Consider the following 26172-nt stretch of genomic DNA (forward strand, 5'->3'; position numbering starts at 1 on the left):
CTTCTATTTGAATACATCCAAAAAGTCCAGAGCGGGCTTGGGGTAAAAGGTAGGAAGAGGTGAGCATGGGAAGACAAATGGAGAGATGAGATCCAGAGAAAAGAGAAAGGGAAGCTAAGAGCACCGTCAACTCATTTCTCTTCGAGACCCTCTGGTCTGCCTCCTCAGAGGGCTGGGCTTCTCTTCTTCCTTACTACCCATTTTTCTTGGGGGCAAGAGGATTGGAGACAGGTCATGGAAAGTCTGATGTCACACAATTGTTTTCACAGAGGCAACACCTCCTCATTCATGGGGCCTATGTCATTGAAGATTTCGTCTCCCTGAGAGCAGGCAAAGGCGTGGGTCAGTTCAGGGGTGAAGCACTGAGTGAGGTGGCAAATATGACTGTATCTGCATCAGTGAGCTTCCCACAAAGAAAACCTGGTCACAGGAGGACTCTGGAAGCAGTCATCACCCAGCCCCTAGCTCAGGGGCCCCTGAGAAGGGTCTCCACATTCTTCCCCCAGTTTCCCAGGCAGCATCCACTAATGAGAGTGGTCTCTTGGTATCTGCCCTATATCGTGGGTTGGCTGGGCAGGTGGACAGATACCTGTGTGCTCTCCTTCTGCGAAGTCATCTCCACCGAATCCTCATCCACACTCAGCTTATAAAAGCGCCTCCTACTGCAAGGACAAGAGTGGGCTCAGGGTGCCTCTCCCCTGTCCCTGCCCGCCCGCCTGCTTGGCCCCAGACTGCTCAGTGGGCAGCCTTGGGGGAGTGGGGTACCTTCTCTTTTTCCCTCCCTAATCCTTTCCTCAGCACTGTGAGGGGGGGAGATATGGAAAGAAGAAAACTACAGCAAGGGGGGCTTAGAGACGTTCTAGAAGGAATTCCCAAATTTGCGTGGGAAACAGGCTAGGAAACGTGGAGTTTGAGAGTTCGGAAGGGGGCATATTGGAAGGGTGGGGTGACCCGTGCACCCCCCAGCTCCAGACCTACCTCCAGATGTAATAGGCCCCCAGGCCCAAAACCAGGAGCAGAAGGCCCACTAGCAGCCCCAGGACCCAGAGCAGCTGCTGGAACAGGTGCAGATGATGCAGGGCTGGAACACAGGCCGGGCTCAGGGGCAGCTGTGGCTCCAGCCTCCAGCGCTCCCTCCCCAGGCGACTCTTCCACGATGAAATGTGTTCAAACTCACTTTACCTCAGAAACCTCCCCATGCAAGAAAGCAACGAGTCTAGGCTAGACAGACTGCAGCAGAAGGGACCAAGGAAAGACCTCAGAAGGCAGCTCTGGCCCCCGAGGCCGCGGGGTCTGTGCAGAGTGGCCTCGGAGAGGCGCCCTCCTCACCTCTGGTTCCCAAGTAGGTGGAAGCAGAGGCAGAGCCCAAGGCATTGGAGGCTGAACACACGTACTCGCCCTGGTCACTGGACCTCAGCTTGATGTCCACCCTCACGGCATTGGGGGTGGCTGAGACGTGAATGTGGGGCTCAGGAGGGGTGCCCCGAGGCTGGCTGGAGGCCACCATCCGATCGCCCAGGTGGATGGTCAGGCTGGCTGAGGGCTCGCTGTCCACTCGGCAGTCCAGGATGCCCCAGATCCCACCCTCAGGCTCCACAAAGACGGTCATGGTGGGCGTCTTGGGAGGGTCTACGGGAAGACAGGCGCGGTGATTGCACAGATTCCTCCCTTCCGTGTCCCCGTGCAAAAGGGCTTGCTGCCCCTGTCTTTAAGAGGCAGAACCTATTCCCTCATGCCTTGAATCTGACTGGCTTTGACCACTACGAGGCAGAGGAAGGGGCACTGTGTGACTTCCAGGCTGGGTCTTCAAGCTTCTGCTCTCCTTGGAACACAACCACGTGGGAAGGCCAGGCCGGGCTGCTGGACACACGGCCCAACCAACAACCAGCCTCAATCACCAAGTGTAAGCGTACAGGCCCTTGCAGATCATGGGGTATTAGGTCAATCATGGACAGCAGCCCTGCGGTATGATCAGAACTACCTGCCCGGCTGAGCCCAGCCCAAGTGTCTGACCCCCAGAATGGTAAGCAAATAAAATGACTATTAGTCTTCAGCAGTCAGTTGGGGTGGCTTGATAGGAAGCATTAGCTGACTGATACGGCATGAGCCGGTGAAGAACAGGGCAGGGAGCCAAGGCCAGTGGAGGCCTGCGGCCTCCAGGTTCTCCCAGCCCCTATCAGGAGACTGATGCGTTACAGATGAGGAAACCCAGGCAAGATGGCCAAGACCACAAAACCAGCCGGCAGGAGAGCCGGGATCCCAGCCCAAGACTCATTCCTGTGACGTTCTTGTTCTTTGCAGACAGAAGAGGAAGATGCATGAGATACGGAAGGTCGAGGCAGGGCCGAAGGAGTCGTACTCACAGAGCACACGGAGCGTGACTGGCGTGGACGTGGTCACCCCCGCGGAGAGCTCAGCCCCGCAGTGGTACACCCCCGCGTGGGCCCGGGACACGTGGGAGAAGGCCAGGGTGGGCACAGAGTCTGCATGCAGCTGCCGGCCATTCCAGAACCAAGCGAAAGTCGCGTTGCCCAGCGGCGGGGGGCCAGTGGGGAGGCGACAGCTCAGGTTGAGGGCTGCGCCCTCAGGGACGTCTAGCCCGGGTTCCGCCACCACGCGAACACCTGCAGGCGAGGACCGGGAGCAGGTGGGACCTGCAGGCCTGTGAAAGCCAGAGGCTCTGGGTGGACCTGGGTATCTGGGAAGCCTCTGTGCATGGTGGGAAGGTCTGACGGGACTGGATCTGGCCCTCAGAGAACAGGGCTCGCTTGTCCTTGCACTGGGAACTTCCAGGACTGTCACTTCCTCCTTCAACAAACCGGGCTTTCCAATGAGGGAGGCTGTATGACCCAGGGTGCCCTCAGATTCCACGAGGGTGGGGCTACACCTCCTCTCTGAGCGGACTGCACCCTCACCCCCAGATGGGGCTCAGTGAGGACAGGGTGATGTCTTCCCTCCACCCAGGCTCCCCCGGGGTGTTGTGACACCTCCCCCGTGTAGGGAGATCACCCCCTCAGGCTAGGCAACCCCTCCAGTGGGCCGTTCCCCTTGGGTCAGATTCTGCTTCGCTGTGTCTACCCCTCCCAGAGAGGCAGCCCCTTCTATGGCAGCTGCAGGACCACGTGGACTCCCACCCCCTGCCTGGCGCACTCACCTTCCGCCTGCAGCTGCCCGGTCGTGCTGACGGAGCCCAGCAGGTTGTGGGCCGTGCAGACGTAGATGTCCTGGTCGCCCGCGGGCACGTCTTGCACGCGTAGTCGCAGGACGTTGCGGGCGACCTGGACACGGCCTGTCCCTGAAGCCAAGTCGTGGACCTCACGGTGCTCGTGAGGCAAGGTGCTCGTGGCCAGCACCTTGCCGTTGCGGGACAGGGCCAGCTCGGCAGGCGGCTCACTGTCCACAGTGCACTGCACCACGGCTGTGGGGCTGGCCCTCGAGTCCCGGAAGGAGGACAGAGCAGCGTTCTGAGGAGGATCTAGGCATGGGGCGGGGCACGGTTGGCGGGGCTTGCTTGGAATATGTATAGATAGTCCACTACCCCCTGTCTGACATCAGTGAGGCTGAAGCCTCTGGACAAATGGTCACTGCCTCCTGTGGACAGACTCTTCAAGCAGGGCTCATGGGGCACTAACGGCTCTCCCTTCATCACCTGTGTCCTTCTTTCCCCAAGTGCCCGTTCCTGGTTCGCTGTAGTCCTCTGCCCACCCACACCAGGGCCAGATTTTCCCTCCAGATAACCTGGGCACCCCCAACCCAGGGCCCCTGCTCACAGAGGACTTGCAGGGCTGCCGGCCGAGAGCTGCGTGCGCCCTGGGCATCCCGGACCTCACAGGAGTAGGCCCCGGCGTGAGCCCGTGAAGCCTTCGGGAACGAGAGGGAAGCAGAGGGTCCCTCCTGTAACCAACGGCTGTTGTGGTACCAGGCATAGAGGGCGGGCGGGCGGGCGGCAGGGTCCTCACAGGTCACTGTGACAGGCACCCCCTCGGGCACGGTGGCTGAGGGAACCAAGGTCACTTGCACACCTGCGCCAAAGAGGCCAAGGTCGGCTGGCCCCAGTCAGGCCCACAGCTGACCCCCACCCCCTGGTGGGCTTGACCGGGCCTTGTCTCACTCTCCAGTCGCAGCTCCAGAGACGTGTTGACCTGGCCCAGGGGACTGAGGGCAGAGCAGCTATAGAGACCTTCGTCGCTGGGCTGAGGCTCCCTCAGCTCCAGGCGCAGAGTGTTGGGGGCGGAGGCTGCTGTGGAGGAGGCCCGGAGGCGGCCAGCATGGCTGAGGGTCAGCTGGGCAGGTGGGTGGCTGTCCACAGTGCACAGCACCAGGGCCAGCTGCCCACCACGGCTCTCCAGGAGGTAGGTCAGACGCAGGTTCCGGGGCGCGACTGCAGGGCATGGAGGTGGGGTGGGGGGTGGGAGGGCTCAGAGACCTGACTTCCCACCCAAGGGCGCAGCTGCCCAGTGTGGGGCACTGGCCCCTGCCCAGTGGGACATGGCCCCACCCCGCCCCCAGTTCTTTGCTCCTTGTACAGCACTCCGGCCAGCTGGTGCCGAGTCCTGGTGGGAACCTGGCTGGGAGCCTGCTGCCGCACCTTCCAGTCCACCCTGCGCCCAGCCAGCACACTCACAGAGGACTTCCAGGGTGACAGGCGTGGAGAGGCGGGGGGCCTGGCCCTGGGGCACCACGCCACAGCGGTAGGAGGCAGCATCCACCACCCTGACTTTGGGCAGGGAGATGGAGTGGGCCCCTGGGCGCTGCTGCCCATCCTGGTACCATACGTAGGTGAGCTGGGCCGGGCGGCTGGTCCAGACGAGACAGGTCAGGTTCACCAGCTGTCCCTCCTGCACCGTGGCCTTGGGCCACACCTGCAGGCTCACAGCTGAGGAGAGAATGACAGATACCCACGAGGGTCGCAAGGCTGTGGGAAGCCAGACACTGGCCTCCGGGAGGCCTTGGCCACAGCTCCTCCTTCTGCAGTTGGCCCTGAGCCGGGCTCTGTAGGTTCTGGAGTCTCCTGAGCCCTCCTTGACTCTGACACAGGGCCCGCGGAAGAACACAGGGCCCCGCTCTACTGTGGCCCCTCCTTCACACTCCATTTCCTGATTAGCCTAACCTATTGGGCGTCCATGCAAAATCCTGTTTTTAACAAACAGAAGCCCAAATCAAGAGATTGCTGCCTTAGAAAGGGTGGGAATGGGGCCTCTCTGGTGGCACAAGGGGTTAAGTCTCAGTACTCTGACGCTATTACAGCCACTGCACCTCAGGTTCCATCCCTGACCAGGGAGGTGACCCATAGCTCGGCAGACCTCTCCTGACCTGCCCACTGCTCCCCTCAGCAGTGTACTTCGTCGATCTGCCTGTTCTGCTCCCCACTCTGTCTCTGGTGAGGCCTCTCACTGCCGCCGCACCTCTGGCCTGTACCCAAGTTCTGCATCAATAAATAAATCTTTAAAAAATAAGGGTGGGAATGGTCCTTATATTCTGCCCCAGCTTCCAGAACCCTCTCCAACCTGCTCTCTCTCTTAAAAGAGCCAGCCATGCATACACTCACATGGCCACACTGACCCTGAGCATCGAGGCTGGCCGAGGCCGAGGTCTGGCCCAGGTGGCTGGCGGCCTCACAGGTGTAGACACCCTCATCTTCCATGGTCGCATTGTGGATCTCCAGGCGCAGCGCATTGGGCGCCACCGCCACGTGCAGCCGGGGAGAGTCGCCTGCAGGCTCCCCGGCGCCCTGCAGCGTGGAGGCCACGAGGCGGGTCCCGTGGAGCAGTCGCAGCTGAGCGGGAGGGTCGCTGTTCACCCGGCACAGGAGGAGACCCAGTCGCCCAGGGCCTGTGTCCATCAGGGCGGTAAGTGTGGCCTGGCGTGGGGCATCTACACAAGGTGGGGAAGGTCAAGTCTCTGGCCAGGGGGTCCCTTGTCCAGGGCTCTCTGAGTCCGAGGAGCTCGGCGTCCCCCCCAGCCATGTGCTTGGCGGCTCACCTCCCAACAAACCCCAACAGGGTGAAAGTGCTTACAGGTCACATGGAGGCTGACAGGGGCAGCCAGGCTCGTGGTGCCTGAGCCTGGGGCCTGGGCTTGGCAATGATAGGCCCCCGCTTGGCTCAGAGTTATGGCTGCGAAGCGGAGCGTGGCCAAGGTTGCCTCCTGCAGGGGCTGGCCATCCCGATACCAAAGGTACGAGGTCCCCTCTGGCTCCCCTTTGGGTAGCTGGCAGCTCAGGACCACAGCCTGGCCCTCTTGAAGCTCAGGTGATGGTGACACTTGCACCCAGGCCCCTGCGGTGAGAAACAGAGGGCATGAGAGGACCTCCCACCACACTCACGCCAGGGCTGCATGACCGCATCCCAGGTCCCAGGCCTCAGCTCCCTCAGAGACCGCTGCAGAGGCCCCCTTCAGCCCCATGCCTTTCCTTCTTCTGCTCCTGAACCCCTGGGCTGGTTTTGTCCTAGTGTTTAATCCCCCCCCACCCCCGTCTTAAGAAATGGTTTTGTCCTGACAATCATCTCGCCTACCATAGGACAAGCCTCATGAGGAGATGCACAGCACCACGTGTTTTAGATCGTGCAGATCTTGCTTTGACCCCACAAAGCACTGAACTGAATGGCACTTAGATCATGCCAAGGCCTTTGTCCTGATCATGAGCTGGCTCAGCATGGGTGACCGAGGTCTTGGAAGGGGAAGCTAGAAGTGGTGAGATCCAACTTCTCCCCAGTCCAGCTCTGCACCCAGGCTCCAGGTCACGAGGGCCCAGGAGCCATCCAAGGGTCCCAGGGTCTGAGGCAGGGAGAGAACGGGGTGGGTGGAGTGACAAGGCGGCTCAGCCAGTCCCTGGCTGCAAGCGCAGGCTGTGCCTGGGGCCAGAGCCGACCAGCCCGGAGCTGCGGCACCCCACTTCCCGCCGGGAGCTGTGTGTATGCACACACCACGGAGCTCTGACCCTCGCCTTCTCAGCCTGGGAAATGGGTCTGGAAAATAAGAGACACTATGCCAGTGAAAAGCCCAAAGAAAATGTCCCGAGTTGATGTGGCTTGTCATTCTGGGAGAAAAAGTTTGTGGTATTTTTCTTTGGTCTTTGCAGAATTATGGTTATTTTTTCCCCCCAAGATTATTCACCTAGGGAGAATTTTGCTGAAGAATCTATGTATCTACCTACCTATCTGAATATCTACATTAATGAAGAATATAAAATGTATTATTATGTACATGTGTTTTATGTATATGTTGTATATATATGTGCATTCATGTAGTTCATACTATATGCATTATAACCTCTAACACATACCTGCATGTCCATAATACACATACACTAGATTTTGTTTGAAGATTGTTATCATGTAACAAAATAATATTACTAAAGAAGTTTTCTGTCAGATAAGAGTGGAGTGTTCCCAGCACCCCATTTTGTGCAATTGCCAGTGCCTTTTATTGGCTGCCATCACCTTTTACAGGTCAAATTACCAAGCTAGAGACGAAGGGAGGCCTTCTGCTGGCTGGCTCCAGCCCCAGGCCAACCTGAGTGGCCCCCGGGAGTCTGGTCTACCATAGCTTCGGACACTGACACTCACCTCGGACCTGGAAGTAGACAGAGGTATTGGCTGACCCCAGGGCATTGGTAGCATCACATCGGTAACTGCCAGAATCCTCAAGGCCCAGGTCTCGGACTTCTAGCTGCAGGGAGTTGGCCGTGGCTTTGGCCTGGAGACGACCATGTGATGGAAGCTGAGGGCCCAGGCTGGTGGCCAGGAGGCGCTCCCCATGGAATAGGGTCAGCTGGGCCAGCGGACGACTGTCCACAGTGCAGACAAACAGAGCCACGTGACCCTGGCCCACATCCAGGAGGGCTGCCAGCTTTGGTGGGTCTGGAGGATCTGTGAGAACAGGCGGAGCTCAGGCCAGCCCAGCCCAACACACCACCGCCAGCTGCCCCTCGCCTCCCTCGCCACACATAGTACAGACCCACCCTTACCCATGCCCAAGCCAAACTCTCACCTCCTCAAACCCACCTCCAGCCCTGTCCCCCCCCCCCGGCCACTCCATCAGCCCCCTGGATGCCCAACTCTGCCCTTGTCTATCACCCACAGAGCACACTCAGGACCACGGGAGCAGAGAGCAGGGTGTCAGCGTCAGTGAGGATGCGGCAGGCGTAGAGGGCAGCGTCCGTTCTGGCCACGGGCAGCAGCGTCACAGTCTCCAGGGGGCCCTGGGCCCACAGCGCCCCATTCCGGAACCAGGAGAAGTTGGCAGGACCACTGCCGGCGCCCTGGCTCACGCTGCAAGTCAGGTTGGCGCCTGTTCCCTCTTGCGGCGTGTTTGACGGCGTGATGACCAGGACAGTGGCTAGAGAGCAGCAGCGCAGGCCTGCTCGCGACAGGCCTCACCTTGGCCGCTTCCTCCCCACCGCCATGCCCAGGACTAGGATTCCACTCCCAGGCTGGTGGGGGCAGAAGGGAACCCTGTGGGGTGCCGACTGGGCCTAGGAGGGAGCTCACTCTCGGGGAGCCTATGAGAAGCAGGCCCTGAGGAGCATGGAAAGCACTGGGCACAGAAAGTGTCCAGCAAAGGAGAAGGGGGCCCACCTGGAGACCCTCCCCAGAGCTCGCCCTCAGAGCCCCAGACCCACATTCCTCCCAAACACTGAGCACAGGGGCTTTGGCCTCCTTCAGTGTGGAGGGAGGAGCTTTGCTCCCTCACACTGCTGAAGGAGGTGATTTTCCCACAGACCCCCCCTTGCAGCCAGCTCCGGACCCCAGCCTCCCAGCCCTGCCCCCACTCACCCTGGGCATTGAAGGTTGCTGAGGCCGAAGATTTGCCTAGGGCATTACTGGCCTCACACAGATACACACCCTCGTCCTCCAGCACAGGGTCTTGAATCTCCACACGCAGCAAGTTGGGAGCTCTGGTGACCTTTGTGCGCGGGGAGTAGCCTCTACAGGTGCTGCAGCCAACCCTTGGAGGCAGGGAGGAGGCCACCACTTGGTCCCTGTGACGCAGCCACAGCTGGGCTGGGGGATCGCTGTCCACACGGCACAAGAGGAGGCCCTGCCGCCCAGCCCCATCTTCTGGAGCATCAGTGTCCAGGTGAGCTGTGAAGGTGGGGCGGCGTGGGGCATCTGTAGGGAGGAAGAGCATGAGCTGGGATCCCACAGCCTCTACCCAGGCCTTCAGGTTCCCCCTAGAGCACACCAGACAAAGGCCTGTGGGCTGGGAGCGCAGGGTAGGCCATGGGGGACACAGAGAGCCCCAGCTTTGTTTTCTCAATTTCTACCCATGGTGCCCAGGCCTAAGGTTGACCCCTGACCTAGGCCCTGGGGCCACACAGGAGGTGGCTGGTGGGCCTCTGGGGACAGTCCTCCCCATAGCAGACAGTGGCCAGTAGGAAGCTGCTCACAGAGCACGGTGAGGACAATCGGCAAGGAGGGGTCACTGGTGTTGTAGGCATCCTGGCCCCGGCAGTGGTATGAGCCAGCGTCCGCACTGGAGGCCGCGGGGAGCTGCAGGCTGCTGGACCCCTCGAGGAGGAGCGCTCCATTCCGGTACCAGGAGATGCGGGTGTCAGGAGAGGTGCTCAGGCTGGTCTGGCAGCTCAGGGTCACCGCCTGCCCTTCCACAACCTCTGCTGCCGGGCTGATGAGGAGGCGAGCAGCTGGCAGGGAGTGAGGGGGCGGGAGGCGGAGAGGCGTGAGGACCTCCCCCTCCAGCTCAGCTTCCCTGCGCTGCTCCTGCTCAGAGCTGCCTGCTGCAGGAAGCCCTCGAGGCTTCTCTCGTGGTTCCCTGGGTAGGTCTTTGTGTAGGTGAGAGTCAGCTCTGTGAATCTCTCGAGAGTCATCAAGACTGTTTGGCCATAGGGCCGATTCGGGTCTTTTGGTAGAGGCTGGTCGCAAGGCTGGGAAGGACCCTGAGCCGAGGCCCAGGTTTATGCCAAGGACTTGGTCGTGCAGTTAGGTGCAAGGAGCCAGGGAAGGGCTCTAGGACTTGGGGCACCCAACTTCTCCACTTTGGCTCCTGCCCTAAGTGTTTGGTCAATAAAGAGAGCAAATGAGTGCGAGTGAAGGCTGTCTAGGTTCAGATCAGAATGTTAAGAAAAGGAATAATGCAACCTGCCATGTTTCCCTTTCACCTTGATTTCCAAGAGCAGCGCAGGGCGGGAGGACTGTGTAGCCGGGGGCCCTGCCATGATGACCGCCAGCTAACTCGTTCAGCCCCTCAGGCGAGCCCTAGAACTCCGAGCCCCTGCCAGCCGCCCACGCCCTTCTTACTACTGGCACGGAAGTCCACGGTGGAGGATGCATTCCCAAGGGAGTTGGAGGCCAAGCATGTGTACTCCCCCCTGTCCGCTGGCTGCAGGTCTCGGATCTCCAGGTGCAGGGAGTTGCGGGCAGAGGAGACAATGAAGCGGGGGCTCCCGTCTCCCTTCCCGGAGGTGGAGGCCAAGACAAGGCCCCCATGTAACAGGAACAGGGTGGCCAGGGGCTCGCTGACCACAGAGCAGTGGAAGATGCCAACCAGCCCATTCTGTGTCTCCAGGAAGGCGGTTAGGTCTGGGGTGAAGGGCGGGTCTGTGTGGAGACGAGGAGCTTGTCACCCTCAGACGTGGGCACTCCTTGGCTCCTGCTATGATCTAGGACCCCTTTCTCCCACAATGCCCTGAGAGAGGAAATAACGCCCAGGAGCTCCTTGTCTGCCGAACACATTTTTGTCCTGGACTGGGCGAGTTACTTTGTCACCCTGTCCATCCTCAGCAGCACTGAGTCAGGAGCAGGGTCCACTTTAAAGATGGGGTGATGGGCCCTCCCTGGTGGCGCAGCGGGTTGGAGAGCTGCACTGCGAAGCTAAGTTAAGCCGAGCTGTGGCCACTACAGTGTGAGTTTGATCCTCAGCCCCGGAGTTGACCCACATGGCGTGGCAGACCTCTCCTGACCCACCCGCTGCCCCCCTCAGCAGTGTACTTCGACTATCTGCCTGTTCTGCTCCCCGCTCTGTCTCTGGTGAATCCTCTCACTGCCTCTGCACCTCTGGCCTGTTCCCCAGTTCTGTGTGCATCAATAAATAAAATCATTAAAAAAAAATAGAAGAAGGGGTGATGGTGGAGACATGGCAGTAGCTGGTGCTTCCGCCATGTGATCCAAGTGAGCACCATCGATGCCATCGCAGGTTTCTTGGCAGGATGCCACGAGGCGGACACTTGTCTTGTTGGGGGACACCCCCCAGTGCACAAGCCCAGACAAACACGAGCAGGGACACCCAAAGGGCAGCTGACCTGCTCTTCAAGCTTCAGGGAGGATAAAGAGAGGGCAACTGAATGCAGTGAGCAGTCCCCCAAAAACACTTCTATAAAGGACATTATGGCTCAGTCGTCAAAAGTTAAATGTGGGTGGTAGATTAGACGAGAGTCTCTTATTGTTGTCAAAATGCCTGACTGAGATCCTGCCCTGTGGTTGTGTACGAGGATGACCTTGAATTAGACCTGAGGCGATGGGAGCAAGGGGACACTGTGTCTGCACTTTCAGAAGTGTAAGTGGCTGGGTGATGGGCAGGTAGACGGACACATAACCCGGATTTGTACAGAGGGACAGTCCGCGCGTGTGTGTTCACATGGAGAGGATGTATGTCCGTCCGCCCGGGGTATATCTACGTGCATGTGTACATGTGAGCGAGAGAGAAGACAGCAAATGTATCAGAATGTTAACACTTGAGGACCATAAACGCATATGATAATTCTTTGCACTGTTTTTGCAACTTTTTATACTCTTGAACTTATTTCAAAACAAAAGTCTTTCTAAAATAGGAAACGGAGGCCCACCAAGGTCCAAAAATCGGTCAGATGGGCAGAGCTGGGATATAAGCCCAAGGAGGCCCTGGACCCCGCCACCCTGGGATGCCGCCCCACGCCCAGGCCACTTACGGCTGATCACCACGCTGACCGGGAGGGAGCGCTCTCTGCCATGGGCGTTCGCTACTTCGCAGAAGTAGAAGCCGGTGTCTCCGGAGGTGGCCGAGTGCAGCTGGAAGGTGGGGCTGTGGGCAGCCTGCAGCAGGGCCTGGTTCTTGTACCAGCTGAAGCGCAGCTCGCTGGACGCCTCTCTGGGCGTGTTGCAGGTCAGTGTCACGGTCTGTTTCTCCAGGATGGTGCCAGCTGGACTCACCTGAATCTCCGCCACTGCAGGGGAGGCACAGCCTGGATTCCCAACAGGCAGGCTTCCGGGCCCAACCCTCAGGCTCTCGGAGTTGCTGTGAACCAGCCTAAGCCCTCCCAGACGGACCCTAAATCTCTTCACTCTGTTTACCAGGATCCCCCTGACCTCCCACCCTGCCAGGATGCTTGTCACCTGTCTGACTACACATGTCTCCCCAGAGGCACTGAGCTGTGCTTTGCTGACTCCACCTTGGCCTGGCGGCTCCTAGCCTCGGGGGTCTGTACACCCCGACCCCACCCCTCACCCTGTTTGGTCAAGAAGCAGGACCCACTCCCCAGGACTCACTGAAGACGTGGAGACTGACGGGGGCCGACACTGAGAAGCCCACGCTGTTCCCAGCTCGGCAAGTATAGACGCCGGAGTCACCCCAGGTTGCCTGAGACAACTGCAGCACACGACCCTGGGCTTTGAGGTTCTCCCCATCCTTGACCCACTGCACAGAATTGACCTCAGGGTTGCTGCTGTTCACCTGGCAGGTGAGTGTAACAAGATCACCTGGAAGAATGTTTCGCCCAGAGGGGCTGAGGAGGATCTTGACACCCTTGGGAGCATCTGCAAGGCACAATATTATGTGTCAGGTGAGGTGCTGGTGTGGGGGGGGGGCGGTTTGAGAAGTTGGGGTTGGCACCCTGCACTTCCAGCACTCACACATAAGATCAGCCAACCACCCCATCAGTCCTATCCAGGATAGGCGCTGCCCCTACCTGGTGAGAATTCCTGGCCCCTTCCTTCTCCATGAAGATAAGGCAGTGCTGGTCCTGGTGTTAGGCTCCACTGGCCCCCACGGTTGCCACACCCCTCCCCACGGCTACCTCTGTCCCCTTTGGGAGCCTTGGGCACCATGCTTTGGGGTCTGTGGCAACCAAGGTAAAAGACCGACTGCTTCACGGAAGGCAGCCACAGACGGTGTCAAGTCACCCCGAATACCCATGCACCAACACTGCTTTAACCCTCGCAACAATACCATGAGATGGGATTGTTCATTGCAGATCTCTCTACAGAGGCGAAATAGGCTCCAAGAGACCAGGGACTTCCCCCAAAGTTTACTCAGCTAGTGGGGCATGCCTATGAACAGGGCCTGGTCTAGAACCCTCTGACCCATTTCCTGATGATAGGAAGATGCATGATTAAATGGAAACCTGAGCTTGCTCGCACAGCCTTTTGGCCATGTTCTGGTGATGCCCTGGTTACATGTGAGTAGCTTTAAGGGAGAAAAGGGGTGAACCCACCTCTAATCATCCTCCAGAGATGGGTTATAACTGAGGGCACTCACAGCCAGACCTCCAGTTCCTGGCTCTTTGTGACTCTCCTTCCTCCCCTTCTCTAGCCTGGTTTTCTGTACAGGGCCCTTTGAAGCCAGCAGGAGCCAGGAGGGAGCCATCAGATGCGACCCTTGGGGCTTAGCCATGTCTCTCTCCGCCTGCCCCACTTAGACAGTCAAGAGAGACCTGGCTTTGCCTCAGGGGTCAAGGGCTCTTGATGGCTGAAGAGAGTGCTCAGCCACACTGATCCCTGCACACTTACACTGCACTTGCAGGTGGATCTCGCCCTGAGTGCTGTGCTCAGCCACCGAGAGCTGGCAGCTCAAGGTCCGGCCGTGGTCCTGCCAGGACAGGGCTAGGTGGAGTGTGTCCACGTAAGTGACGCCCGTGGGCTCGAGCTTCTGGATGGTGGAAGTGGTGGAGTGAGCAGGGTCCTGGCCTTGCCACTTCAGGTGGACTGGGTCCTTCAAGCACACGTAGGGAGTGGAGCAGTTGAAGTCCACCTCCACGCCCTCGAGAAGCTTGGCTGGTGAAGTGATAGTGGGTGCTCTGGGCAGTTCTGGGGACAAAAGCAGGAGCACTCAGGCTGCCCCTTCACCACACCTCAGACCTCCTGTCCCAGAAGCCTCAGCCAAGGGCCGAGCCCTGGACAGGAGGCTTCAAGGGGACAGCGTGAGGCTTTCCACCTCCCAGCCCCACTTGAGTGAATGCAAGGGGCACACAGGGCCAGGGCTAGTGGGGGCTTGGAACTGCAGCAGAGCAGGGCTCAAGACGGTGGCTGGGGCTGCGATCCAGCAGCGTCAGCTTGAAGTAGGCGGGCACCTGTCACCTCACCTGTCACCGTGACCGCGGTGCCTTTCATGTCTACCCAGCGATCACCCTCATGGATCTCGAAGCGGAAGTGGTAGGAGCCCGAGTCCTCGGGCTGCAGGTCCTGCAGCAGCAGGTTGCACACTCTCCGCTCTACTTCCCCGAGCAGCTGGGCCCGGCCGCGGAAGCGTGACTCCACCAGCTGGGGGTCATCCGAGTGGCTCACCACCTCCCGCTTGCCCGGGTAGTTGAAGTACCAGATGGCGGTGATGCCGTGATGCAACGGCATGCTGTCAGGGAAGTTGAAGGTGCAGGGGATGACCAGGCAGGATCCCTTCACGCCCTGTACTGTCGGGGGACTGGAGACACCCCATGAGGCCAAGCCTGATGGGGAACAAGACAGAGAATAGGGTCACCGCCAAGTTCCTGGGTCTGCCCCCTGGAAGGTGCCCCGACTCTGTCCTGTCCCCCATGACACACCACTGGGTGCCTCTGGAAGGGCAGTGCCCCTGCCGCTGCCTCCCTGTGCCTTCATTCCATCTCAGCAGCCAAACCGGCATAGCCCAGCCGGTCCAAGACAGTAGGGTGCCGGACTCAGGGTGCTGGACTCACCCAGGTTGGTAGCACTTACCCAGTGGGACGGAGGCGGCGAGGACAAGAAGCTGGAGCAGGACGTCCATAGCAGCTCTTGTGCTCATTCTGTGCCTAGGAAGGTGGTGGGCACACGGGGCCTCCTAGGGCATTTGGGGTTCCTCAGCCCCAGAGCCTGCTGGTTCTGCAGGGCAAGGCTGGCCAACGCAGCGAGCGGATGGAGCCGAGGACCTCAGGGATGACGCACTCCCTGGCCAGAAGCCTCATTCCCCACTAGCAGTGTCCTTGCATGGTGGCAGCCTTCAAAAACCCTCTGTGGGTCCCTTGGCTCCTCCCCAACTTATGCTTTTCCTGGCATCTAAGGACACTGCCCCAGAGCAACTTTTCCCTTTCTCCCACTTCCCCATACTGTCCCCACACCCTTCAAATCAGCAGGAACTGGAGCCCTCAGAGACCCAGTGCTCGGAGACTCTCAGTGGGAGACGCCCAACTCCTCATGCCAGGTGTACAGTAAGCACATCGCTCGCCTTGTGGGAAACGTGTTGCGCAGGACCCTGGCGCCCTGTCGCTCCCACAACTTGCCCCGCCACCTTCGCTAAGCCCCCCTCACCGTGCCCGGGGCCTCGGGGCTCTGCACCGCTGCGGGCTCACGTCCTCAGTTCCGGGCACTGAGAAATAGGTGCTCACAAGCTGCAAAGGACAGAGATGGCTCTGGGGGGGCTCCTGGGACCCCGAAGGGGAAGGTTCAGCTAGAAACACTTCCAAGGTGCAGCTTGGGGTGCAAAGACCATTTCAAGATGCAAAGACCATTCGTGATGGACAGAACTGGAAGGCGACATGGTCCGCTGGGCAGACGGGGGGGGGAGGGGGGAGACAGGACGGGCTCACTTGAGGCGACCTCCCGCCATCAGCATTACCAGCTACAGGCTGGGGGGGCCTGACAGAGCATTTCCCGAAGTGCTGCCTTGATAGCACTCGAAACCTCCTGTGGGCTCCCATTGCGGGCGTTACATTGGTCCCCAACAACCCCTGAGAAGTCCTCATTTCTTACTCCCAGCTCCGCCCCTGACCCCTACTCCCCAGACCCACCCTTGAGCCCGTCCTGTCTCCCCCGGTCTGCCCAGCGGACCATGTCGCCTTCCAGTTCTGTCCATCACGAATGGTCTTTGCATCTTGAAATGGTCTTTGCACCCCAAGCTGCACCTTGGAAGTGTTTCTAGCTGAACCTTCCCCTTCGGGGTCCCAGGAGCCCCCCCAGAGCCATCTCTGTCCTTTGCAGCTTGTGAGCACCTATTTCTCAGTGCCCGGAACTGAGGACGTGAGCCCGCACGGTGCAGAGCCCCGAGGCCCCGGGCACGGTGAGGGGGGCTTAGCGAAGGTGGCGGGGCAAGTTGTGGGAGCGACAGAGCGCCAGGGTCCTGCGCAACACGTTTCCCACAAGGCGAGCGATGTGCTTACTGTACACCTGGCATGAGGAGCTGGGCGTCTCCCACTGAGAGTCTCTGAGCAGGACAGGCCCCTAAGATCTGCTGTATGAATCAAAGGGGCAGATACCAGAAACGTTCATAACTAAAATTACAAAACTCTTGGAAGAAAACTTGAGTGAGAGTCATGACCTTGGAGTAGGCAATGAATTCTTATGTGTGATGCCAAAGACACAAGCAAGGAAAGAAAAAAATAGATTTGATCAACATTGAAAGTGTCTGTGCATCTACGTAAAAAGGCAGCCCAGAATTGGGGGGAGATATTTACCGATCACCTATCTGATAAGGGAGTCACATGTAGAATAGACTGGAACTGCTACACAGAGCCAACTGCAGGCCCTCCCTGGTGGCGCAGTGGGTTGGGACGCAGCACTGCAAGTGCACCATAGCCACTTCAGTGCTAGTTGTAGCCACTTCGTGAGTTTGATCCCCGGCCCCGGAGGTGACCCACATGGCGCAGCAGACCTCTCCTGTCCCCCATTGCTCCCCTCAGCAGTGTACTTCGTCAGTCAGCCTGTTCTGTTCCCCACTGTCTCTGGTGAATCCTCTCACTGCCCCTGCACTTCTGGCCTGTACCCCAGTTCTGTATGCACAAATAAATAAATCTTTAAAATAAATCTTAAAAAAAAAAAGCGCCGACTGCAACAGGTAAACAGCCCATCCTCAGGTGGGGCTGAAACTCCTATAGACATTTCTTGAAAGATGATACACAAATGGCAGGAAGCCTATGGAAAGATGCTCAGCACTATTAGTTACTAGGGAAAGGCAACTGAAAACCAAATCAGCTTCTACCTCACATCCTGAGAACTGCCATTAACAAGCAATAAGACCACAAAATAATTGGATGCCTTATGCACGGACAGGGGGTTGTGAAATGGGGCAGGTCCTGGCAAACACCGGGTTAGCATTTGATTCATTCACTCCACTCCCAGGTTAGTGGGCAAAGGAGCTGAAAACAGACACTGAGACACACAATTTCACACCAAGATTCATAGCAGTGTGATTCATAAGAGCCAGAAAGGGAAATCACCCAGATACCCATCAACAGGTGGATGGACAAAATGTGCATATTTATGCAATGGGATGACGGCCTTAGAATGACATTTGACCTACTGCACGAGGACACGCTGCTGAGTGAAACCAGCCAGTCCCTAGAGCACAAATACTATATGATTCCAGGTATAGGAGGAACCTAGAACACACAACTTCATGAGACAAAAACATTCTCCATGTTGGGGAGCTAGAAGGGATCATGCCAGAAAGAAAAGGAAAAATATCGGACGGTTTCACTCATAACAGGAGTATAAAGGACCAGGCGAGAAAAAATAATAATAATGAACAACTATATACCAGAGACATTTTGTGGGGTTGGAGTGGGGAATGGGATCAAAATGGAGTGGGGGGGGGGAGTGGACTAGAATATGGTGATGGCACACAGGTGGTTTGGAGATGGGAAGCCCATGGGAATTTCAACTGAGATGGAGAAAGGCACAAAATGATGTAAAAATAAACTATTATATTAAATTTTAAAAATCTCCATCTTGGATGATGCAAATGTTATGGAAATACAATGGTGACGGTTACACAATGTTGTGAGTGTACTTCAAGCCACTGAATTTACACTTAAAACACTGAAAACTGGCCCTCCCTGGTGGCGCAGCAGGTTAAAGAACAGCACTAAGAAGCTAAAGCCACTTCCACATGAGTTCGATCCCCACCTGGAGGTGACCACATGGCGCGGCAGACCTCTCCTGACCCGCCCGCTGCTCCCCTCAGCAGTGTACTTCGTCGATCTGCCTGTTCTGCTCCCTGCTCTGTCCCTGGTGAATCCTCTCACCTTCTGCATCTCTGGCCTGTACCCCAGTTCTGTATGAATAAATAAATAAATCTTTAAAAAAAAAAACACTGAAAACTGTCTGTTTTGTTTCATTCTGTCTAAACCATTATTGCCAACTCTGCAATCCTCTCTGGCCTAAGTGCTGACTTGGCCGTGAGGAGGAGGAGGAGGCATTGGGAGGCGCAAGTGCAACAGGAAACTCATGACCTCGCCCAGCTCCCAGCCCTCAGCCCCTCAGCAGCTGGGCCTACCTGGTGGTGCACCTGGGGGTGGGGGGGACAAACACCCAGGGCCTGGACGGGCCTGACCTGCCAGTCAGGATGACTAGGCAACACTTAGCCAGGGGAGGGGGCGCATCCTCGCAGGGAGCACGGTGAAGGCCAGGAAGACCTCTGCTCCTCACTGGAGGGCTGCTTCAGCAGGCAGCGCAGCCCGCTTGTTCGGCCCGTAGCGCTCCCCCAGGTCTTCCTAGACCTGCTCCTCTCTGTCCACACCTGGTCCTTGGTCACAGGACAGGCTCGTGCCAGCCCAGGCTAGGGGGCGCTGGGCTTTTCCTAATCCCAAAGAAAGGCTGCCAGGCACTCTTGGGGCAGGAGTGGACCTGCAGCCCAGCACCATGCTGGCTGCGAGAGTCCTGTCGTCTGCGGTGGGTGTAGCGGCTGGGACACACATGTCCCCGCTCCCCACTGTTGTCACTTGGGGCCCTGGAAAAGGCAGTACTGAGCCTGTAGGAGAAAATGTGGGATCTTAGACATGCTGGCCCCAGGATGGAACGAAGCTGTTTGGAGTGTGAGAGAAGCCTTTCTGGAACCAAAACTCTATCACGTCGATGTCACCTGCGCTCAGCACCGGCCCAAAACCCAAGGACTCAGTCCCCCCAGAGTGAAGCTTATTGACTTGGCCTGTCCCACCTGAAAAATCAGCCCTGGCCTGGGGAATTTCCCCAGAAAAAGAAAGAGCAAGAAGCACTCCAGAAGGGGACACAAAGGTGGTGTGGAGAGGTGCTTAGGGCTTGGGTTGAGCTGGGTATCCTGCTGTGCACCTCCTGGTGGCAGAAGGATGACTGCAGGTCCTGGGAAGTGGGGGGGAGGGTGTTTGGGGCACTGGGAGCATAGCACCCCTGAAACACGGGCCTTGGGTAGCGAGCACTGGGGAGAGAGCACTGAGCCTAGACCAGGGTCCCGGAGTTTCATCTTCGTATCTCCGCCACTCTGAAGCAGGGTTTCAGTTCCCCATCCCTACCATCAGTACATGTTGGGTCGCGGTGATTGGGGGTGGCCCTGTGCCCAGTAGGCCGGCATCTGGCGTCTGTCAGCAGTCATGAAAAGGTGAAATGGAGTCCGGATAGAAAAACACATCCGGGTTGTAAAAGGCATGTGGTAAGAACTCCTTGCCCCCATCTTTTCCTTCTCCTCTTTCTTTTCTCACCCACTTTCGCCCCTCGCGAGACCAACTATTACCAAAACATCGCTGCATGTCTATTGTCCATTGGCTTTCTCCCTTCCCGACTTCTGCATCCCCCACCTCTTGTATTTTATATAAACTAGATAAAAACAAAATAAAGAACTCTCTCTCTCTCTTTGTTCTGCTACACGCGTGTGACTGTTTCTTTTGTTCGCCGGACCTGGGGCCCCGACTCCCCGTCCTTGCAGGTCAAGGCCCCCCGCAGGTACCCATGTTTGCTGTCTGTGTGAAGGCAAGTGTCTCAGGACACCGGGGGATGGTGGCCCCTGACTTCTGATCTACAGGCCAAGTGCAGCCTGCAGAAGAAAAAGCAGGGGCAGTTTCCTAGAGGCCAGGACGCTGGATGCAGGGTTCAGTTTCTGTTTCCCAGCACCAGGGTTTCTCCCCAACTTCTCTATACAGCCAGAGAAGGAGGGAAATGGGGTGCTCCAGCTGAATGTTCTGTCCCTCAGATCGGAAGTCAGAAAGTCCAGATGGTCAAATTCAGGAATGTGTTATCTTCATAACAGTGGAAAGCCCCAAACGTTGACCTCTTGAGAGCATATAATCCATAAATAATAATGTCTATCAGCATTGAAGTGGGTAAGAGACATTTTGCATTTCTATTCTTTAATCTGGCTTCAATGCTCATTGCCCCAGCATCGAATTCCCTGAGCTCGGCTGCATGGTAGCAGGAGACCTTGACCCAAGTGAGTGAATGAATGAATGATGCAGTGAGTGGGACTGATTTGAGGTGACAGTAAATTGAGGGTTGGGCTGCAATTGGGTTGGGATGTGGATGGAATTAGGGCTGGGATAAGGACTGATGTGGAGCTGAAATGACAGGCTAAGGGTGGGATGAGGTCAGGGCTGGGACTGGACGGAGGTGGTGATCAGTAACAGGTTACTGGGATGCAAATGAGAGTGAGCTGCGTGAGGGCTAGGGCCGGAGTGGCAGCACGGATGTGATGAGCTGTGATGGATGTGGATAAGGCTGAGCTGCGATGGATGTGGGTCAGGGGGGTTTGGTTGTTTGGGTTGTGCAAGGGTTGGGTATGAGCACAGCTTTGATGAGTGGCTGGGGCTTGGGCTAGCTGGGGTCCAGCACCCACACCCAGACTCCCCCAGCAAATCTCAGCCCCACCCTGCCTCCAACCCTCTGCTGGCCCTCCAGGCCCAGGGATGCAAGTACCTGCTCCAGACTGGGAAGTGGCTGCAAGGCTGGTGAACTGCAGGAGAGAACAGGAAGGAGGGCCGGGGACTCTTGGTGCCAATGTCTCCTGAGGCTCTGCTGCTCCGAGAGGGGTGATTCAGATTCAGGGGCTGCTTTCTCTTTCCCAAGAGCCTCAGCAGTCATGCCCAGCCCAGAGGCTGCACAGGGAGGCAACTACAGGCCTCAGGCAATACCAGTGCAGGAAAGAGCTAAGCAGGGGAAGGCCCTGCTTAGATTGATGCAGAGCTGAGAATGATGCGCTGAGGGTGGGGACCAGGACTAGGGGACCAGAGCAGACAGAGTGGGGCCTTTGGTCCCACTACAGTCTCCTCTCAGGCACAGTGGAAAATGAGGGGTCTTGCTCACTAGCCATAACCCTCACCTTAAGGGTCACTTAGCTTATTTTTAAGGAGTCTGCGAGAAGAGGAAGGGAATGTTCTGCTCATGGTGTCTCCTGATAATACCAGCTCAGCCTGGGCTGGAAGAGAATTGCAGGGAACCCAAACCAAGGTACTGATTCTCCAAACCCTTTGGAAACCTCCTGGCACCCCACTGCTGCCTCAATACTCTGAGAAGAATCATCCGAGGAAGCAGGACTCAGTTGTGAGGGACACACATCTACTCCACTTAGCCAGAAACTAGCCACATAGCTTGTCTTTATTCCGATAGTTGGTGTGTATAAGCAACTATTGGGGGCTCATTAAAGCAGTCGGGGGAGATGAAGCTCCATCCTCAAGTGAAAAAATGAAGACCCTACATCAGTCACTCTTTCCCTGAACCTATCAGGAGCCCAGCCTCAAGCCCCTGCCCTCCTCCTGGACAGCATGTCTGCAGAGCCTCCTGTGACCCCTAGAGGACGCCAGCATCCTTGACTTCCAGCTCGGCCCACAGGAGCCCAGGGAGCATGGTCAGAGTCCTGCTCTGGTCGTCTCAGGAACAGGTAGCACTCATCTCAGCGGCAATTAGGAGCCTGGGCCCGCACAGAATTGTGTTCAGATCCTGCGTCTCCGTCACCAGTAGCGTGACCAGGGGTGTCACTTCCCCACTCTGCTCCTGCAGCCTCCAGGGCTTATGTGAGAGCTGCCTGCAGAGCTGATATCAGGAACATTCTGTGAGTGTTGACACTGCTCTAGTGAGAGTGAAATTGCCCTCCCCCACCCCCACCCTGAGGTGACTCTATCCCATCAGCACACCCTGGATTTTCTGCACTCAGGCCCCCATGGAACCTGTGCTCTCCTCCCTGCTCAGGCACCATGTACTCACCTACTTCTGACCCCTGAGTGTCCAGCGTCCTTGCAGAGACTGAAGAGTCGCTCTCCTCCCTGACACAGCCACTTTCTGTGGGATGATCCACTGAAGCAACTGGCTTTAGGGTCAACAGATCCATGAGGGCCTTGCAAGAAATTATGAAGGCCCAAGTTGTGAGTCCTCTAATTACCCAGAGATTTTTATTTACTTCTAGAAAACAAAGAGTATGGGTTGTAATGAGGGACCGATGTGGGCAGAGGAAACGTAGCCAAAGCATGCCTGAAGGCAAGATCCCATAGGGCCAGAGCAGATATGGAAAAGAGGAGAGCCCACCTCAGGAGGGTACCATCTTATAACACTCTCGCCATCACCCCTCACCCCCACGCCTAACATTCCAGGCAGAGAATAACCTGCATAAATGCCAACACCAATCAGCCCTGCCCTTCATTCATAGAGATGAATGGGTCACCAGCTATTACCAGACATTTAGGAAAAACCAATAAAAGACAGATTAAGAAAAGAATCGCAAATACCCATAAGCACTCTGGCCCTTACAGAGTTCTAAGCATCTTGCCCATATTAACCTAATTTCTGCCATTCTGAGCTAGGTACAGTGTCATCTCTGCTTTACAGAAAGCAGGCGGAGATGTTACAGAACTTGACAGCTAGGGAAAGCCAGAGGGTGGACCCAAGCAGCCTGTTTGCTGCTTGTACTCTGAAGTACTCAGCGATGTGCCTCTTCAACAAACTCAGCAAAGGTGAGCAAGCTGATCCCAGAGGAAACAACTCAAAGAACAGAAGAGAACTTACAGAAAGATTCCGACATTATTGCATTCATAAAACAAAAACAGACAGCTATGAAAAGAAAGCAAGAAACAGGTTTTGTAAGTTAGGTTTAAAATATAATCACTTTTTTGTGGAGAAAAAGGAACTCTCCTGCACTGCTGGTAGGAATGCAAACTAGTACAATCACTATGGAAAACTGTTTGGAGGTTCCTCAAACTGCTAAACATGGAGCTTCCCTAGGACCCAGCAATCCCACTCCTAGGTATCTACCCAAAAGACACAAAACACTGATTCAAAAAGACACCTGCACCCCCATGTTTATTGCTGCTTTATTTACAACCGGAAAAACATGGAATAGCCCAAATGCCCGAAAGTAGATGACTGGATTAAAAAGATGTGACATATATATACAATGGAATATTAGTCAGCAACCAAAAAAAAGAAACACATGTCTTTCGCAGCAACTTGGATGGAGCTGGAAAAGATCATGATTAGTGAATAAGCCAGAAAGAGAAAGAAAAATACCGGATGGTTTCACTCATAGCAGGAATATAATGGACCAGGCGAGAAAATAACAAAAATAATGAACAACCATATACCAGAGACATTCTGTGGGGGTGGAGTGGGGAATGGGATCAAAAACGGGGGGGGGGGGGAAGTGCACGGGATTATGGTGATGGCACACGGGTGACTTGGTGATGGGAAACCCGTGGGGATTACAATTGAGATGGGGAAAAAATGTACAAAATGATGTAAAAATAATCTGTTATAAAATAAAAATAAATGAAAATAAATATAATCACTTTTTAAAAACATTCAGTAGAAAGCAGAGTGAACATCTGTGGCTGGGTGTCCAAAATGAATTTATACTTCTTCTGATAAAAAAACACTCTCATTTCTCTCCCATACGCTCAAGCACTGGACAGAATTGTTCCCTACTCCCACAGACCACGCTAGAGGAACATGTCACAGCTGGCCATCTACTCTGAAGAGCAGGGGAGGGCAGAGGAGAGATCTTCACTGACCAGGTCCTTGATGACACCACTAGCATCCCTGAATCACGCTTTACCTGAAGCTAAAGGGGAGTGTTTCTCTCTTTCAAAAACCAGTGATCAAATCCCCCAGAATAACTCAAGTTATCCTTCCTTAGTTGTGTGTCCAGCCCTCAGAGGCGACACCAATATTGTAAATTCCAGGTCTTGGGTATGAACTTGCCTGTGGAGACTCTGCAATTGGAGAAAACCAAACTATACAACTGGACTGGGGGAGCCACAAGTCACCAGCTTAAGGGAGGGGCAAGGAATTCTGGATAAACACAAGAGCGACCACAGCTCACCACAGGGACAAGGGACACAGGCATGGGAAAGTGCATGGCAAATAGACTTTGTGGTAACATAATGGAGACAACATCTGTTTCTTCTATTAGAAAGAAAAAAAGAAAGTCAATTAGAAAACCAGAAACAACAAAGTCCATTCCAAGATAAATATGAAGCAGGCACATGCGAAGCACAATTTTGAGCCATTAGTGGAGTGTAAGAAGAGAATTCTCTTGACCTTAACATGTCAGACAACAAATATGCTCCTTAAGCAGCTTAGGGCGAAGGCGATGCCGTTACTCTTATTTCTTGATGAAGCCATCTCATTACTTGGTTCTGCAGCAAATAATGTCCACAAAATCATAAAATTGGTTGGTTTTCAGAATCAATCTAAAGCTAAAGAATGGAAGATTTAATTATAATTGTAGATCAGAAAGTAAGTGTTAAAGATTTTGCCCAAGGAAATAAAAAGATAAAACCAACAAAAATTATAGGAAGGTGGAGGAGGAAGGTGGCAGACGGCTGGGGGGTGGGGGTGAGGGGTGCTAATTATTCTTATATAATAGTGGGGCTCAGGAAATTCTGCCTGAAGTTGAAGAAAGAGGAAATTTTTTAAAATATATAGATTGTTTAGAACTATAAATAACCCCAATATAAGCTGCAATAATAGTTTATCTGAGAAAGCAGACTTGGGGAGGATTAGAGACAAGGGGGTTTAAATCTGGCTTTAATGATGTCATATCGTTAGAGTCTTTCTTGAGTTACTAAATAGAAAAACAGAGGTAAAGTATATGATTTAGAACCATGATATTAACACCCCAGGATACTTAAAAGTGGGAAAAGTTTTGAAGGGTGGATCTAGGGGTCGGAAGTGCTGTTTCATTTTGTCCCATCCTTTATTGACTGAATTTCATTACTCACATGCACCTTGCACTGGGCTCAACCCTCTGTGTGGATTCTGGGGTTAACATATAGGGCCCATTCCCACCTCGTTCTAGTTTGTTTTCTTGCACTGCAGAGGTTGGAAAAGGAGGCTTCCACATCCCAGACTCTCCCACATACTTTTATGTCACCACCCATCCACCCATAATTAATTTCCCGTTCACCAAACTGGTCAGAATAATAACCTCTCCCCAAAATTTGGAACTGGGACTAAGACATATTATTTGGCATCTGCTTCCAGCTGGAATGAAGCGCAAGTAAATTCAGGAGCTGTGGAATGATCACATGATGTAGAAGAAGAAATAAATAAAAGGCAATCTGTGAAGAGAATAAAAGTCAGAATGGGAGAAAATATTTGCAAAACATGAATCTGATAATTCTTGAAATTTAACAATAAGAAAGCAAACAAATTAAAAATGGTCAAAAGATCTGAAAATACACCTCATCCAGGAAGATGTACGTATGGCCAGTGAGCACATGAAAGACATTCAACAGTGTATGTCCTTGGACAAATGCAAATTAAAATAACAAGGAGACACCACTGCCACCTATGAGAATGGTCATAATCTAGACACTGACGTACCAACTGCTGGCAAGGATGTGGAGCAACAGGAATTCCTGTCTAGTGTTGCTGCTCACTGTTAATGGAAATGTAAAATGGCAGGACCATTTGGAAGACACTTTGATAGTGTCCTACAAAGCTAAACATCATCTAACCCTATGACCCAAACATCACGCTCCTAGATATTTACCTAATTGAGTTGAAAACCTATATCTACAACATGAATGTTTGTGGTAGCTGAATTTATATGTCCCAAACTGGGAGTAAACAAGACACCCTGCAACAGAGGAAAGGATAAATAGTCTTACATCCAGGTAATGGGATATTACTCAGCAATAAAAAGAAACGAGCTAGCAAGGCATGAATAGACATAGAAGGACATCTTATTAAATGATGTAAGTGCATCTTATTAAATGAAATAAGTCAATCTGAAAAGGCTCTCCTCTGTATGATCCCAGCTAGTGGACATTACACAGTGAAG

The 26172-nt window shown here is 55.1% G+C and overlaps 1 protein-coding gene across 1 annotated transcript; it reads right to left on the bottom strand.

The window, feature by feature from the left end:
* On the bottom strand, positions 1–14949 carry SIGLEC1 (sialic acid binding Ig-like lectin 1, sialoadhesin). Its single transcript, XM_004687006.2, has 21 exons — positions 14901–14949; positions 14294–14653; positions 13722–14018; positions 12483–12749; positions 11906–12160; positions 10260–10559; positions 9392–9646; positions 8778–9113; positions 8083–8340; positions 7569–7871; positions 6018–6278; positions 5563–5874; positions 4625–4876; positions 4112–4381; positions 3771–4022; positions 3155–3475; positions 2364–2624; positions 1330–1629; positions 979–1081; positions 590–662; positions 1–320 (listed from the first exon to the last, which is right to left on the bottom strand). Exons 1-21 carry the CDS (start codon positions 14947–14949, stop codon positions 264–266), a joined length of 5142 nt encoding a protein of 1713 aa, XP_004687063.1. The 3' UTR covers positions 1–263.
* Between the last annotated feature and the right edge of the window lie 11223 nt (positions 14950–26172).

The sequence above is a fragment of the Condylura cristata genome, unplaced genomic scaffold (genome assembly GCF_000260355.1).
Source record: "Condylura cristata isolate star-nosed mole 26May11 unplaced genomic scaffold, ConCri1.0 scaffold00022, whole genome shotgun sequence".
NCBI classification, from domain to species: domain Eukaryota; kingdom Metazoa; phylum Chordata; class Mammalia; order Eulipotyphla; family Talpidae; genus Condylura; species Condylura cristata.